This window comes from Austrofundulus limnaeus, unplaced genomic scaffold (assembly GCF_001266775.1).
Source record: "Austrofundulus limnaeus strain Quisiro unplaced genomic scaffold, Austrofundulus_limnaeus-1.0 Scaffold19, whole genome shotgun sequence".
NCBI classification, from domain to species: Eukaryota; Metazoa; Chordata; class Actinopteri; order Cyprinodontiformes; family Rivulidae; genus Austrofundulus; species Austrofundulus limnaeus.
The window spans coordinates 2,409,665-2,426,412 of record NW_013952421.1 but is presented as its reverse complement, the minus strand read 5'-3'; the positions used below and the strand labels follow the sequence as shown (position 1 = coordinate 2,426,412).

Sequence of the window (16,748 nt, the reverse complement as noted above, 5' to 3'; positions counted from 1 at the left end):
AAAATGAGTCCCTTTAAAGCCAAACTGYCTTCAGAACATTTCCAAATTAGTACAAATTGCAGTGTTTTCTGTTGGATTGCAAAATTTAGTAGGAAATTCCTGTTCGTGCGCCATCCTTGTGTGTGTATACTGTTGAAGGGCATTTAAGCAAAAATGCACAAAACACACTTTGTTACAGATTAATTTGCCAGTCCATTAAAAAGAATTTGAGGTTCTTATTACATTTAAGCAAGTGGTTAAACTGTTACTGATGATCTCTTGCTGGCTGTCATTTCACGTGAGAAGTAGATTGTGTCAGCTGCTGACATGTTTCAGCTCTTCCTTATTGAAATGAAGTGACTAAGCGAGCGAGAGTTGCTGCATGAAGGTTTGTTTCCTGAATGTGCCCTGATGCGTTACGCTCGTGTCGAGGCCAGGTCTGCTGCACCACTGTGGCTGTAGCAGTGACAGAGAAGTTGATTTCTCCAACAGGGATCGTTTTGAAGCGTTATCACAATGGCTTTACAGTTTAAGGATGCATTTTGGGTAAGTTAGTAATGCTACTAACTCTTTTTTGAATGTTTTGTTCAGAACCGAATGCAACAGTGGCTGAAMTGTGAAGGTCTTATTGGATTATTATTGTCACTGAGTTTTTAAAAATTATTTCATGGTTTATCGTTTTGTTCTGGTTGTTTTTGATGAACTAAGTTACGTTTGACTTTAGACTTTAATTTCTCTTAGTTCAATTGTTTCTCTTTTTAAAAGTCATTAATTTTTTTATTGTAATAATTTTTAATCCATTCACAAACAACTTTTTTAAGTTCATCAGTGCCAGCTTGTCTATAAAACAATTTGGAAATTCACACTTYACATGTGTCAAGTCTTAACTGCATATAGATGTTAACCAAGTCTCTGTTATATTCCTGTGAATTTGTCATTTCCTGTAACTTTGTCCACTCTCTGCACTTTACTGCACTTGATGATTTCCTGACACACTTTGACATCATATCTTAGCTAAGGTTGAACACAACCACATCTTTATTTATATTATTTCATTTGTTCAGTATGTTTTTTTCCACACCAAGTTACTTGTCTCAGTCTTTTAACCAGTGGCATCACCAAAGAGGGGCCAATGGAGGCCAGTGGCCCTGACCTTTCCTGGCTAAACACATAATGTGTTAGTTACTCTAGTTTTTTTTTAAACTTCCATAAAGTCATCACAAGTTGCACTGTTGTGACTGAAAAACTTGGCCTCTGCTTTTACAGATTTCCAGATATTGGGCTAAAACTTGATATGGTCGTAGCGAAGAGTCATCCCCCAACACTGAGAACTAAAAAAAAAGAGAGACTTTTGTTCAAAACTTTGACATGCAAAGTGGTGGGCCATAAGTGTTATTTCTAAGAGTTCTGTCAGTTAATTTAAGAAAGAAGAACACGTCTCAGTGAGCTGGGCAGTCACTGTGTTCTCATTTAGTAATGATGACTGTAAAGTAAAAAAAAAAAAAGCCTTAGGCAATTTGGAAGGTGATACCGAATTCCCACAACGCAGCATTTTTTCAAACCACTTTTTATAAGAAAACAGCATAAAACTCCTGAAGCTCAGTTTGTAGCATTAAGTTTTGTTGCATCACCTCAAAATCAGACGACACCGGATAACCTTCCGCCCCTGACTTTAACACTTTTTCCACATAGTTTCCATTCAGCATGCCACTTTTAACGGTTTAAACCTTAATACATTACCCAAGTGTGGAAAAAACAATGCTGTTTGATGTCTTTGTTTTAACTACATTACAGTGGTTTGCAAAAGTATTCATACCCCTTGAACTTTTCCATATTTTGTCACATTACAACCACAAACATAAATATATTTCACTGGAATTTAATGTGAAAGACCAACACAAAGTGGTATACAATTGTGAAGTGGAAGCAAAATWTTACATGAATCAAAACATTTTTTACAAATAAAAAACTGAAAAGTGCGATGTGCAAAATTATTCAGCCCCCCTGAGTCAATACTTTGTGGAGCCACCTTTTGCTGCAATTACAGCTGCAAGTCTTTTAGGGTATGTCTCCGCCAGCTTTGCACATCTAGTGACTGCARTTCTTGCCCATTCCTCCTTGCAAAACAGCTCAAGCTCAGTCAGATTGGATGGAGAGCGTTTGTGAACAGCAGTTTTGAGATCTTGCCACAAATTCTCAATTGGGTTTAGGTCTGGACTTTGACTGGGCCATTCTAACACATGAATATTCTTTTTTTTAAACCACTCCATTGTAGCTTTGGCTTTATGTTTAGGGTCGTTGTCCTGCTGGAAGGTGAACCTCCGCCCCAGTCTCAAATCTTTTGCTGACTCCAACAGGTTTTCTTCCAAGATTGCCCTGTATTTGGCTCCATCCATCTTCCCATCAACTTTGACCAACTTCCCGGTCCCTGCTGAAGAGAAGCACCCCCAGAGCATGATGCTGCCACCACCATATTTGACAGTGGGGATGGTGTTTTCAGARTGATGTGCAGTGTTCTTTCTCCGCCACACATAGCGTTTTGCATTGTGGCCAAAAAGTTCAATTTTGGTCTCGTCTGACCAAAGCACCTTCTTCCACATGTTTGCTGTGTCCTCAACATGGCTTCTGGCAAACTGCAAACGGGACTTCTTACGGTTTTCTTTTAACAATGGCTTTCTCCTTGCCACTCTTCCATAAAGACCACATTTGTGTAGTGCACGACTAATTGTTGTCCTGTGGACAGTTTCCCCCACCTGAGCTGTGGCTCTCTGCATTTCATCCAGAGTCACCATGGGCCTCTTGGCTGCCTCTCTGATCAGTGATCTCCTTGTTCGGCCTGTAAGTTTAGGTGGACGGCCTTGTCTTGGCAGRTTTACTGTGGTGCCATACTCTTTCCATTTCCGGATGATGGATTGAACAGTGCTCCGTGAGATGTTCAAAGCTTGGGAAATCTTTTTATAACCTAAGCCTGCTTTAAACTTCTCCAAAACCATATTCCTAACCTGTCTGGTGTGTTCTTTGGACTTCATGATGCTGTTTGCTCCCCAATATTCTCTTAACCAACATCTGAGGCCGTCACGGAGCAGCTGTATTTGTACTGAGATTAGATTACACACAGGTGGACCCTTTTGAGTCATTAGCAGTCATCAGGCAACTTCTGAATGCAATTGGTTGCACTCAGGGAAAAGGGGGCTGAATACTTTTGCACGTCGCACTTTTCAGTTTTTTATTTGTAAAAAATGTTTTGATTCATGTAAAATTTTGCTTCCACTTCACAATTGTATACCACTTTGTGTTGGTCTTTCACATTAAATTCCAGTGAAATATATTTATGTTTGTGGTTGTAATGTGACAAAATATGGAAAAGTTCAAGGGGTATGAATACAAACCACTGTATTAAAGGTTTTTCTGACTTTTGAATATCAGTGTAGAGTGTATTTGTGTTGTAAAGAAAAGTGTCTGGCACATTCTTCTTCAGGGAAAAGACTTCATCAGCAGTGAGGGTTACGAAACGATTATTCAGAGACTCAACGAGGGTCGGCGGACCTGTAAAGACATGGAGGAGCTGTTGAAAATGAGGTGGGTTGATTTAACTTACGGCCAGTTGCACCTGAATTTGTAAACTGAGCTGAAGTAAACTAGTTCTGTATTTTTCTGTTGATTGTTTTTTGTAGGGCATCAGCAGAGGAGAAATATGGGAAGGAACTGGTTTCAATTGCTCGAAAAGCTGGGGGTTTGGTGGAGATTTGGTACGTGGGTTTATTTGTGCCTAAAATCTTAGTCATGCTTTATGTGAACCATAGATGGCAGGATATAAACTTTTTAAAATAAATTWAATTTAATTTTCCTCTTTCAGCACACTGAAAGCATCGTTTGATGAAATGAAAACACGTAAGCATGACTTATTAACCACATTGTTTTGCATGTTCTTCTTTTTTTTCTTTTTATGACTGAACTAGTTTTGTGCATTAAGCCTCATTTCTTTTTTTTTTTTATTGCTGTTTATTTTTCCAGAAATTGAAAATGTAGGGAATTCGCACATTCAGTTGTCTGGGCTCCTGAGGGAGGAAGTGAGGAGAATGGAGGAGTTCAGAGAGAGACAGAAAGAACAGAGAAAAAAGGTACCTTTCTTTTATTTTGCTATTGTTTGAGTAATAAACACATGACAAAGCTATGCAAAATGGTTTCCTCTTTTTTAACAAACGTTTTTGCCACCTAGTTTGAAGCCATCATGGAGAAGGCGCAGAAGACAAAAGTCTTGCTTCACAAGAAAACAGTTGAGGTCAGGGTAGCTCATTTTAATTGATCTCAAGCTCTTTCCATGTTAACCACTTTAGAGTGGCATTTTTTAAAACAGTGGCTTAAAAGTGAAACCAAACAACTGAAGATGGTTCTTTTTTTCTTTTTGTGCTGCTGAGAGGAAGGATTTGTGTGGTTTCTATTTTCCCTGGTACACATCTTGGTCAGAACTGAATCTCTCCACCCTTGTTTTTATAGCTTTTTTTTTTCTTGCTATGAGATCTGCATGAACTCTTGAAGAATGAGGTGTCAAAGTTTCACATGGTTTCTGTTTCCTACTCCTGCAGTCTAAAAAGTCGTATGAGCAACGCTGCAAGGAGGCGGATGAGGCAGAGCAAACGGCTGAAAGGATGAGCAATGCTCCCACGTCCACTCCCAAACAGATCGAGAAGGTAAATGTGCTGTGACTCATTGTTAAACAGCTTAATGGAGTTTTTTTTTATGGAGCACCAAGTGTAAAATGAAATGTTAAAAATAATTCACTAGCATATTTTTCATTTTTTAACTCACTTTTTGAGTGTTAAAACTTTATTATTTAGCTCACTGTTCTTACATGTAGCTATTTTTTTCATAAAATCTTAAATTTAAATGTTAAAAAATGTATTTAAATATAAAATCCTAAATCTGTGGCACGGTGGCTCAGTTGGTAGAGCTGATGCCGCTCAGCAAGGTCGCCAGATCAAATCCCGGCCCGGGGACCTTTCTGGGTAGAGTTTGCATGTTCTCTCTGTGCATGCGTGGGTTCTCTCCAGATACTCCGGCTTCCTCCCACAGACCAAAAACATGACTGTTAGGTTAATTGATAACTCTAAATTGACCCTAGGTTTTAGTAAGAGAGTGAATGGTTGTTTGTCTCGTTTGTCTCTGTGTGGTCCTGTGATGGACTTTCAACCTGTCCAGGGTGTACCCCGCCCCTCACACTGTGACTGCTGGATATGGGCACCAGTGACCCCTGCAACCCCGAAAGGAAGAAGCGGGTATAGATAATGGATGGATGGATCCTAAATCTAAATGCTGAAGTCTAAATGTAAAAGTTAAACCTTAAATGTTGAAGTTCACATTTAGGTATTCTGTAATGGAATGCAACCTTTGCTGTTAGTGCTTGACTCATGCACCAATGCAGCTAAAGCTTCACTTAATTTACATTTAGATTTCAACATTTGKATTTAGGATTTAATATTTAAATATATTTTTTAACATTTAAATTAAACATTTAGTAAAAAAAAAAGCTAAATGTAAGAACAGAGAGCTAAATAACAATAAAATATTAGAAAACTTTTAACACTCAAAAGTGAGCTAAACAATGAAAAATAAGTTAGTGAAATTTTTTAACATTTCATTTTACACTTGGTGCCCCATGGTTTTTGTTTCTTTTTCTTTCAAAAACCTAGCAAGTGTAGAGTTCATCATTCATGAAACTGAAAGCTTAAAAATAGTTTAAGTCAAATATTACTTCACACCAAAAAAAAAAAACCTCCTGATATTCTGAGTCAAGCAGCAACAAGAAAACAGAGTTGTAAAGTAACTAAGTACAAATACTTCTTTACTGTACTTAAGTAGGTTTTTTTGGACATCTACTTTACTTGAGTAATTATTTTTCCRCCTACATTTTATTTCTACTTCTTACGTTTTCACACAATTATCTGTACTTTCTACTCCTTACAGTTTTAAAAAAGGCAAGAAGTAGAAAGTCGTTACTTTTATTTCATTTTTGCTTGTTTTCATTCCAGCTGCTTATTGTAAAAAAAATACCATCCATATAAATTGTGCCTCCTAGATAGAGTGAATTTTATTGTGTTTGAATGAGAAGTATAAATATATAAAATTCTGATACCGTATTAGTTTGTACACAAACAAATCATGTCACACTCCAGCAGGACATAATCATTAAAATAAAAGKAGTGTACTTAAGAAGTATTTGTATTTCATGAATTATATTATTGCATTTGGCTGCAGCCCTCAGATAGATTTTCATTCTGGGGAAAASGTTTGGGCAGCTTTGATATATGAATATAAAGTGAAACAGCTAGACTAGTGCATCCTAAATTTAGCATAAATTAATTTTCTTTATTTTTGGGGGGAGGTCATGTTATTACGCAAAATCTAACCGCTCATTTTAAACCAATACTTTTACTTTTAGTACTTAAGAACAAAAAATATCAGATACTTTAAAACTTTTACTCAAGTAATATTCCTAAAGGAGACTTTAACTTTTACTAAAGTAATGTTTTGGTAAGCGACTTGTACTTTTACTCAAGTATCACTTTGTGGTACTTCACAACACTGCAAGAAACATCATCACATGTGTTTTGACTGTTTTATTGAGTCAGTTGGGAATACTACTTTTTAAATTCAAGTAAAATCAAATCAAACCTTACACTTTTCGGTACACACAAAGTGAAATGAGTCAGAATTTATTTACCAACAACCCGACACCAACGTTACATTTTCTTATTAAACCAAACTTATCACAAAAAGTAAGGACATTTGTGTGTGGTAGATTATGTGTTTTAGATGCAGAGCTATTCAGGAAATAAATCTGTTTAAAATTTGTCTATGTAATAACCCTTCATTCATGACATGCTTCAGGCAATGGAAATGTGAAACAGGTGTTTTTACCAATAGAAAAGAACACATGCATTTAACTACTGAATTCCTGGCTTATTTTTTATTTCATTCTAAAAGTTATGACCATCATACTATTTCATCTATAAAAGATGCATTTATTACAAGGCCAAGCAGAGCAACACTCAGCTCTGGAGAAAAATMGATTGCATTATAAAGATAGGTCAGGTTCTGTGGAAAGGTTATGAACAATTAATGTCTTACCTGTTGAAGATATTTTGAATTGACTMCGTTTKCTGCCATCCTAAAACAACTGTTGTTTCCAAAAATTCATAGTGGTTCACGCAAATTAAAGTTTACGTTTTGCWTTTTGTGGTCATTTTGGTGGAAATGTTACAATAATTACTGGTAAGTGCCTCAGACTRCCTCTGAAAGTGCTACAGCTAACTGATGCTGCTCATTTCTATGCTTGGAAAAAAACATTAATGCAAGCTAAGAGCAATGATGTTTATTTAAAAAAGTGTTTACAATTTGAATTGTTTWATGATGTCTATCCAGTTTGGTTTTGGCTACGCTCGAACTAACCGTTAGCTCGACAGTAAAGTCAGAATTCAGTTATTTTTCTCCAAACTAAAACTGTTCAAAGAGCCATCTATGACAGGTGAGATATTAAGTGTTCGTAAATGTGAACTGATACTTTACGCATTCTTTATATCACTGAGCCAGGATGACTTTCGCAGCAACACCAACTTTTGAAGTTTCACTTCCACCCAACCAAAATAAAACGCTTTAGGTTTGTAATACTGATTTTGCTGTGAAATATATTGGCTGTTCAAGATTTATGCCAAAGTTTGCTTTAAATAAATAAAAAAAACACCTCAGTATTGTTTCATTTTCTCAGGTGTATTTTCTTTCTTTTTTTCAGATGAACAACAAAACTAAACAGTGCAGAGAAGCTGCAGTTGAAGCCGGTAAGGATGAATAACATATTAAAGAAGCTGTTATGGAATAATTATGTATATCTGTTCTACCTTGACACTGTCCAGTAATCATATCTCATGGTAACTAGTTTTGGGCTGTTTTACTCTATCGGCCCAGACTTATATAAGACTCCAGCAATGCATGACCTCTTTTATTTTGATAAGGTGTTTCCAGGCTCACAGCCCTGTCATTGGTTAGATGGTTCACAGTTGACGAACTGTGATTGGTTGTAAGCATGTCGCAGGATGTTATATTATCGGCTGCTCTGCGCTGACGAGCCAGCCACAACTTGACAGGCTTCTCTGATTGACTTCTGCTCTGTTGTTGCTCAAATTAAATCATTTGACGACCATACACACAGACTTTCTGTGCATTTATTCCAACGTGTTTCTGCATTCTTGGTAAATCGTGCCACCACAGAAGCGCAATTCTTTAAGTTGGTATGAAAACGTGTTTCTTCAAGGAAGCTTCTGTGGTTTACCCGAAATATTTTTTTTGTTCATTTTTTTCAGAATATTGGTCATATTAACTTCTCTATTTTGGTTAGTCTAAAAATAATTTAAGTCACAGAATACAAAAGCCACTTTTTTATTATTTTTATTTTATTTTTTGACATACTTCAAAATTCATACCATATTTCAAACCTTTTGTCTTTTTGTGTTTAGAGAAGCAGTACAGGTCGAACGTCGAACAACTCGACAAGATTCGTCTGGAATGGGAAACAACGCACATGGAAACATGTGTGGTATGAAGCAGGAAGTGTTTGTTCTTGATGTACTTCTTTTAAAAAAATTGTACAAAGTTAGAAACGGAGCAGCAAAAACTGTCTGTTTATCAGCCGGGTCAAAATGAAACTTCCCCTAAGCAGACTAAACAGAGACTCGTAATTAAATAATTAAAACAGATATACTTCCATGCAGCAGATTCTTCCTCAGTGCGATCGCATCACCAGAGACATAGCAGACCTTTAGCAACATAAGGTCAACTGTCAGGGATACCTTAGAACAGGACAAACACACGAGAGAGGCATTACCATGAATACACAATGAAAAATATTGTTCTTTATTTTTTTATCACATCTAAATGCTTCAGATCAGCGAACAGTTTTTATTGTCAGGCAAAGATAACCCTCGTAAACACAAAAGCACCAAACCTTTGTGAAAAAGCTACCCCACCCCTGTCCCCCACCTTGTTATCAAACCATGAATTGACTCTTGTTGTTTTTAAGAGATAAGATAAAACTTTATTGATCCCACAGTGGGGAAATTTGCACATTAAAGCTGAGTTCAAGTCAGACCTGATTACTTCTAGAATCATATATAGAATCAGTAAATTATTTAGATACATCTATTGACTTTAAATGGAGGAAACATCGATCAATCTTCCCAGGAGTGGCCAGCAGACCAAAGTTAGTCCAGGAGCGCATCAACGACTCATTCAGGAGGTCTCAAAGGAACCCAGAACTGTCTCACATTTACACACACACAAATAAGAAAAAAAAAAAACTCTTGTGATGCTCAATACAATCACATAACTTTAAATGTTTGTGTTGAGCACTAGTGTTGTGCAAAGGCTGACATCTGCAACACATACGTTTTTATCGCCTGCTATCGAAAACAAGAAGGTAATCAAGTTTCTGCCCGTTTGTGCTAAATGCATTTTAAACATTCACAATGTCTCTTTGGATGTACGTCTACAGCTGATTAACATTTGGAGTCAACTTAATTGAAAATGGCCGCCACAGCTAAGCAATGTTAGCAAAAATAAATAAATAAATTGCTAAAATTTTTTCCGTTTTAAGAATATCAAGTTAAATTTTGGTGTTTCAGTCGCTAAGACTGATCCCTATCTTTGTATCTTTGTTTGTTTGTTAGCAAAATATCTCATGAACCACTCAACAGACTTTAATGACACTTAACATTCTCATTACGTTGATGTCTTCAACTGATTTTGGACTCAATTCAAGATGGCCGCCGCCTGATCGTAGAAAACTATAACTACAGTATAACACAGCCACTACAGCAACTTCTATGTAGACTACACACTGCATAACATCTTTGCCTAAAAATTGCAAAACTTGCAAGACCACACAGGATTGCAGGATTGCATAAGATCTAGCATTTCACCACATTTAACCCCATATTTTCTCAGCGAAAACAGGTCTCAGTTTGAAACTCTGGTATAAAATGTAGCAGGCCTTTCTTTTCACTGTCTGTAACTGTTGTTCTGCAGATGTTTCAGCAGCAAGAAGAAGACAGGATCAGTGTTTTAAGGAACGCTCTGTGGGTGCACTGCAACCATTTATCCATGCAGTGCGTGACAGACGACGAGGTGGGTGTCGCTGGTTGTTGGCAAATGGGTTTGAAAGTCACGGCAGCGAATTATGTATATGTGGTTTTTACCTCCGAACAAACTTTTCTTTCAGTATTATGAAAATATAAGAAAAACACTTGAAAGCTGTGACATCATCGCGGACAACAACCATTTTGTGGAGATGCGGAAGACCAACCCAACCCCCCCAGGTAGGCATCGCCTGCCACTTCCCTGCTGGGATTTGAATATGTTCTATGATGAGGCATGATGTTAATATTATCACTATGAAGGCAGCTACTGTTTATTTGACTTTTTTTTTCTCACAGCTCCAATCGAATACGAGGATTACTACGACAATAATGCTTCAACAGACAGGAATGGCAGTGCAGGATTTGTTGAAGGGGTCAAGAAAAGGTGGAAGGATTAACTAAATTTATTTATTTACTTTAACCTTTTTTGTGTGTCTGTGTGTGTTTTACTGAGAACTTTTGTCTTTTAGGTTTTCGCATCTTTTGACTGGAACCTTTGGCCCTAAACTGAACATCAATGAGACAAATTTACAGCCCTCTGGTATATTGATATTATTCAAGTTGCATTGCAGTTTTTTAATGATGGCACGTAAAATCTACTAAAAACAGGTAGCAAAGGCAGCCACTTCAGATGGTCCTCATTTACACCAGACAGTAAAATTACCCAGACCTGGCTGTTCTGCGGAAACGCTGATATGCAAATTTGTGGCAGAAGTTCTGGAGATTATGGAGACTGTCGTAATGTGATGGTAGCTCGTCGGGAATGAGTTGTTTATGCTGGGGCAGGTTTGCGTGGCCAAATAAATCTGTCAGCAGATGTGTGCAATTATTTTTCTTAAAATGGTATTTAAAAAATCTAAATAAAGCTATTGAGGAAAAGACAGTGGAGGCAGGGCAGACACATCAACATTAAAGCCTTCAAATGTTTGTAGTAACTGATTATTTCTTCCCAGCAGGAACATCTGACAGCGTTTATGCTGCCATTTCTGGATCTCAGACGGCCCAGTCGATCAACGAGGAGTATAAAGCTATATATGACTACAACGCACAGGTCTGCCCTTCAGTTCTGATTCACAAACATCTTAAGATCTTTAATGTTTGTATGTTTTTAATGCCATCATCTGTGTCTTTGTTTAGGGACAAGATGAGCTCTCGTTATGTGTTGGTGATGTTGTGATAGTTTTAGATAAAGGAGACGATGGCTGGTGGATGGTGAATAGAAATGGCTTTTCTGGATTAGTGCCCGGTTCTTTTCTTAGTCAAGAATAAGTCTTGCCTGTCAGCCACCGGAAGGACTGAGAAACTACCATTTCCACATGTATATTTTGTAAGTCATGTAATTTCAGTTTATCCGAACACTCGTCACGTGCATTACTACAGCCGTGGCTAGAGCCGTCGGATCTGCTCCAGGCCGGGGACATTCATGGGTGGAGTCTGCATGTTCTCCCCGTGCGCACGCATGGGTTTTCTCCAGGTACACCCACAGACCAAAAACATGCATGTTAGATTAATTGGTAACCCTAAATAGACCCTAGGTATTGATGTGACGTTCACTAACGATCCGAATCTTTTGAACGGTTCTTTATAACCCTAACCCTTGGTGGGAGCATAATTTGTTTATCTCGGTGTCCCCGTCATGGAACCGCCTCTCTCACAGTGACATGGTGCCTGYGACCGGTAAAGGAAAAAAGCAGGGAAAGAAAACGAATGGCTGATATTACTGCAGCCCCTGGTGGCAGCCATAATAAACACAGACAACATATTCACATTACGCTCAGTGCAATACTTAAACAGGTGATAATCAACATATTGGCAGCACGACGGCTCAGTGGTTAGCACCAACGCCTCACAGCAAGAAGGCCCTGGGTTCGATCCCCGGTTCAGACCTGGGGTCTTGCTGTGTGGAGTTTGCATGTTCTCCTCGTGCTTGTGTGGGTTTTCTCGGGGTACTCCGGTTTCCCCCCCAAAAAAACATGTACAAGTAGGTTGCCTTTTCAGGCCCAGGCCTCCCTTGAAAAAGAGATCTGAGATCTCAATGGGACTTGACTGGTTAAATAACGGTAAATAAAATAAATAAAATATTGTTTCTACCAACAAACTAAGTTTTATCACATATATGAATCTGTATGTATTGGCTTTAAGATCCAATCAGTAACTTGTGGTGCTGTATTTTTCATTGTTTCTGTCCCTATTGCTGATGTCAAGTGCTTATCAGACTATTAACATGTTTTTGTGTGTGTTTCTCATGCAAGATTATGGCACTAAAGGTTTATTTACACACTGAAACTGTTTTGTCCATGTGATGCTTTGTGAAAATAAATGTGGTTTTATGAGCAAAACGTGTGTAGCTGCTCGTACAATGAAAGCTAAAAAGAGTAAGTGCTTATGAAATGTTTTTTTCTGTATTGTGAAGAGTGGTTTCTGGTGCATTTCTTTTCATTCTTATGGCTSGTTTATTCTAGCAAAAGCTATTTTGAAGATATGAAGTGCGTTGAGACTTGTTCTGCGGTCCTGCGGCCGAGCAGTCTCTTTGGTTCCTGGTCACTCAGCAGTTATCTGTTAGGTCAGTTGCTATTCTGTAACCACAGTTTATTTTAAGCAACACGAACGCTCACAGAGGCTTAGACTCGAGGGCCACTTGGTTCTGCTGTGAATTACAAGTCACACATGCACAGATGGGTTCCTTATATCTGGTTTCAGGACAGTAGAAACATTCAGACACAGTTTTTGTAATAAAAAGAAAAAAACAAACAAACCATAAAACAGAGGTATTTTATTTCAAACTTTCACTTATATTCTATTTATATTCTCAAGTCCTATATCTGCTACATGTCAACGCTTTTCTAAAATTAAAATCAGTAGCTTTTGAAGGTCAAAAGCAAGCAGCTGTGAACTGAAAACAAAATCTCCCCAGATAAAAATGAAAGAACACTTCAAATCAACACAAGATTTCCTTCTTAAAATAGGAATTGGACAATATATAGCCAGGTTACATGATTTACAGACTAAAACATGCTGTGCAGTTGACTTGGTGCTGCCCATCTTATGCAGGTGAAAAGTGAGGTTTCAGCTACTACTGAACAGGAGAACTAGGGTTTGATTACAAGATAATAATCTCACTCTTTCATTCAAGTACTTGACAGATTTGAAAATAATAAATATAACAGTCTGGATGCTACTAAAATAAAATGACTCTGTTCACATTCAACAAAAGTCTGAGTTTGATAAAAATAAGTTTTTATAATCTCAGAGCAAAAAGTTGTATCAGTGCCCTTCAATAAACTTGGCGTAAAGCTTACTGAAAAGGGGAAATACAAGTATGTTTACTGTTAGCGTGTATGGTAACAGGTTTATTCATGCTCTCACCAATTGCACAAGTTTTGAAAGTAAGTTGTGTGGAGAAAAGTGCATGCCATTTTTATGCAGGAGTGCCTCCTGTAATGAGAAGCTCGTAGGGAGGATCTCTGCTTCTGCGGCACAGCACCACACAGGCACAAAGCATCCCCAGAACCTGAGGGAACACAAAAATTACGCGAGGTTATGTTTCCGTTTCAGTCGAACCTCCTCAGTAACTACGTACAAGGCGTCTTGATCTTTGCTCAACCCTTTCTTCACTATGTTGGATGTAGTGACATCTAGTGGTTAAATTAACAAACTGCAATCAATTTAACTAACCCAAGTTTTATTTACCCTCACTACTATTTCTGAAAATTTTTAAAAACTATTTTTTTCCATTGAAAAAAGAATATCTACTCAGACTTTGCTTCAGAATTAAATGGATACAGGAGCTAATTTTTAAGATGTAAATGGCTTCTGACCGAATTTGTGCAGCTGCCACTTACTGTATTAATCAGTTTATTGGGTTTGTAGAAGTTAAAAAAACATTTTAAATGTAGTAAAGTCCTTTTAAGCTCTGTTTAAATATTGTTAAATATGTAATGAACCTCAATCTGAAAAAAACTACAACTACTGAACACTTCCTGTGATGAAAACAGCTAAATTTTAGTGCCTCTGTGCAAATAGGAGATCCTGTTTTAATGCACGTAGTTAAATGAACAACAATAACTAAAGCTTTCAAAATGATATTTTAGGCACTTTTTGGCCTCTTTTGATCTCCCCACTAAATATTTACCAACATGTATTTAAAAAAAAATAGAAATATAAGTATAAAAATTCCAGTAGTGAATGAGTGAAATACCTGGATGGTAGCAAATGTCAAGGCAGTCCAGATGACAGACATCATGATCTCCTTTAATTTCTTCACAACCAGAGCTTCACAACCCTGCACACAAATTATTTTTGAACATATTAAACTTTGAAAAGTCATTTTATTTAAAAACAAAATAACATTTTTTTATTTATATTTTTTTTACTTCCTGATAGAGATCTTCAGGATGAGCGAGGGACCCGGTGCAGCCTGCCATGTTAGCTTTGCAACARCTGATGGGAGCGCTGTTGTTTTTCGATTCTTCGTACCAGCGGGTATGCCTCCAGTCTGAAAAGTTGTGGATTCCACAGCACTGAAGCTGAAAGCAAAAGCAATATCAAATGTAAAGACTGGTGCCAAACGATTCACGTACACGGGTAAAAGGTCAACTTGGGCGTTATGAGAATTTTCACCTGTCTCTGCACGTAGTCGATGGCACGGCTCTGGGCATTGCTGTTGGTGCCGTTGTACTCATCATAAACTTTTATGATAGAACTGTTAACTTCGTCTTCAACCTGATGAGGGTGAAAAAACAGTGCCATGTCATCTGTTTGGATAATGACAGCAAATGTGCTGACAGGTAGGACAAGGTTATCAAAGGATGATCATCAGGATAAATATTCACATAGACTGGATGTTTTTCTCAACTACAATAAAAAAATAATAATAGTTGTCACATATCATTTGACATATTCCAAAATCTGGATTTCCATGCACACAGTCAGAACCAACAAAAATCTTCAGCCTGGCTGAAGTTTTTAGAAAAATAAAAAATAAAAACACAACAATTTTCTACAATGGTCAACAGACACGACAGCACTGAAAATAGCAATGTTTGTGTGTGCACTTCTGTCACAAGTTAAACTAAATATATGACTTACGTATCGCTTTCTTACCTTTGCTCTGTAAACATACCCAAGAACCACCACTGCCACTTCTGTCATGAAAACCAGCAGGAGAACGACGACAAACTGCAGATCGAAATTCAAGATTCAAGATAAATGGACATCAGACACTCTGAGCTCTTCAAGTTACCTCCTTTAAATCCATTATTCACACATTCACTGCATTTTTGTGTTCAATAAAAACACGGTCTAATCAATTATCTAACAACGAAGGTTTGACAAGCTGATGCACGGTTATGTTGATAATAGATGATAGACTGACTGTTGTAAGTCCACAGTAGCTCTCCCTCACTGTGGCACAGCATCCAATGAGCCCGATGATGAACAGGAGAGCTCCGGCTGCTATGATGATCACAGCTGGGATGAGAGTGTACACGTCTTCGAAGAAATGGTCATAATCATCATAAGTAATGAAGACATAGGCCCCAACATAACAAAGGATGCCAGCAGCTGCCTGTCGGTTACAAAAAGTAAATAAAAAAAGGTCAACAACAGTTTACCTCTTTATTTGTTTTTATGTAAATGTCAGTGTTCAGTTACGTAATGAACAAAATACAAATGACACACATAAGTCACACCTCAGTAAGTGGAGACTTATTAGTTGTTCAGAAAAAATAAACCAATAAATCTACTCATTCATGAACGAGGCACCATAACATCATCTTCCTGTAGGTCTGTAAACACCTGACATATTTAAAGCTTTTATTTAACGCGTTTAAAGATGCTACTGCATTATAACACAGAGCATAAATGTACTTTACATGCTTCAACTTTTTTTTTTTTTTTTTTTAACTAACCAGGCTCAGCTGACCAACATGTTTTGCTGCATCATCTCTGGTCTGCTTTACAAGAAGAGAAGCGAAATGTGAAAGTTCAGGGTCGTTTTACAACATGTCTACTACAGCAAGAAGCCATGAGAGGAGAATTACACAGCAAAATSAGCCACATCTCATAACTGAACTCTATCCTGCTACGAATCTGCACTGATAACAAACGTCGACGTGCTGGAGCTAGTAGTTTAGCAGCTGACGGCGAACAGTTCGTGAGTGACGCATGTTTAAAAACTGACTGCTCCCCATAATAAAACTTACCCAGAATATCAGGTTCAGAAAGACCAGGACGGTCTTCGAGGACGTCACGCCGCACTGCCCCATCATTAACACCGAACTGCTCATGTAAGACAAATGTATTGATCGTTTCTACTCAAACATGCCGATGCTGCCAACTCAGCTGCCGCTAGCGTTACTGCATATCCCCCACAGGTCTGTGTGTGAGAGGCGACACAGCGCCGCCAACACGACCGGAAGTACAGCAGCGAGCCCGGAAATAAATACTAAATTTTATAAAGGGAAAAACGTAGTATAAACTAAGTTAATTCCCTGCAATCAACAACTTTTCCTCTGAGAGTGTAGGAAATAATATTTATGGGGAATAATTAAATGTAAAAAAAAAAAAAAAAAAAAAAAAAAA

The 16,748-nt window shown here is 37.7% G+C and overlaps 2 protein-coding genes across 2 annotated transcripts; one reads left to right on the top strand and one right to left on the bottom strand.

Moving 5' to 3' along the window:
- Positions 1 to 24: 24 nt before the first annotated feature.
- On the top strand, positions 25 to 12,051 carry pstpip1a (proline-serine-threonine phosphatase interacting protein 1a). Its single transcript, XM_014003571.1, has 15 exons — positions 25 to 525; positions 3,458 to 3,558; positions 3,654 to 3,728; positions 3,836 to 3,870; positions 3,994 to 4,100; positions 4,199 to 4,261; positions 4,566 to 4,670; positions 7,769 to 7,814; positions 8,490 to 8,569; positions 10,057 to 10,155; positions 10,250 to 10,346; positions 10,464 to 10,551; positions 10,637 to 10,707; positions 11,120 to 11,217; positions 11,304 to 12,051. The coding sequence occupies exons 1-15, from the start codon at positions 496 to 498 to the stop codon at positions 11,433 to 11,435; spliced, it is 1,227 nt and encodes a 408-aa protein (XP_013859025.1). The 5' UTR covers positions 25 to 495; the 3' UTR covers positions 11,436 to 12,051.
- An 870-nt stretch (positions 12,052 to 12,921) lies between these two features.
- tspan3a (tetraspanin 3a) lies at positions 12,922 to 16,560 on the bottom strand. The gene is made up of 7 exons (XM_014003570.1): positions 16,370 to 16,560; positions 15,541 to 15,732; positions 15,270 to 15,344; positions 14,787 to 14,888; positions 14,540 to 14,692; positions 14,365 to 14,448; positions 12,922 to 13,677 (listed from the first exon to the last, which is right to left on the bottom strand). Exons 1-7 carry the CDS (start codon positions 16,451 to 16,453, stop codon positions 13,585 to 13,587), a joined length of 783 nt encoding a protein of 260 aa, XP_013859024.1. The 5' UTR covers positions 16,454 to 16,560; the 3' UTR covers positions 12,922 to 13,584.
- Between the last annotated feature and the right edge of the window lie 188 nt (positions 16,561 to 16,748).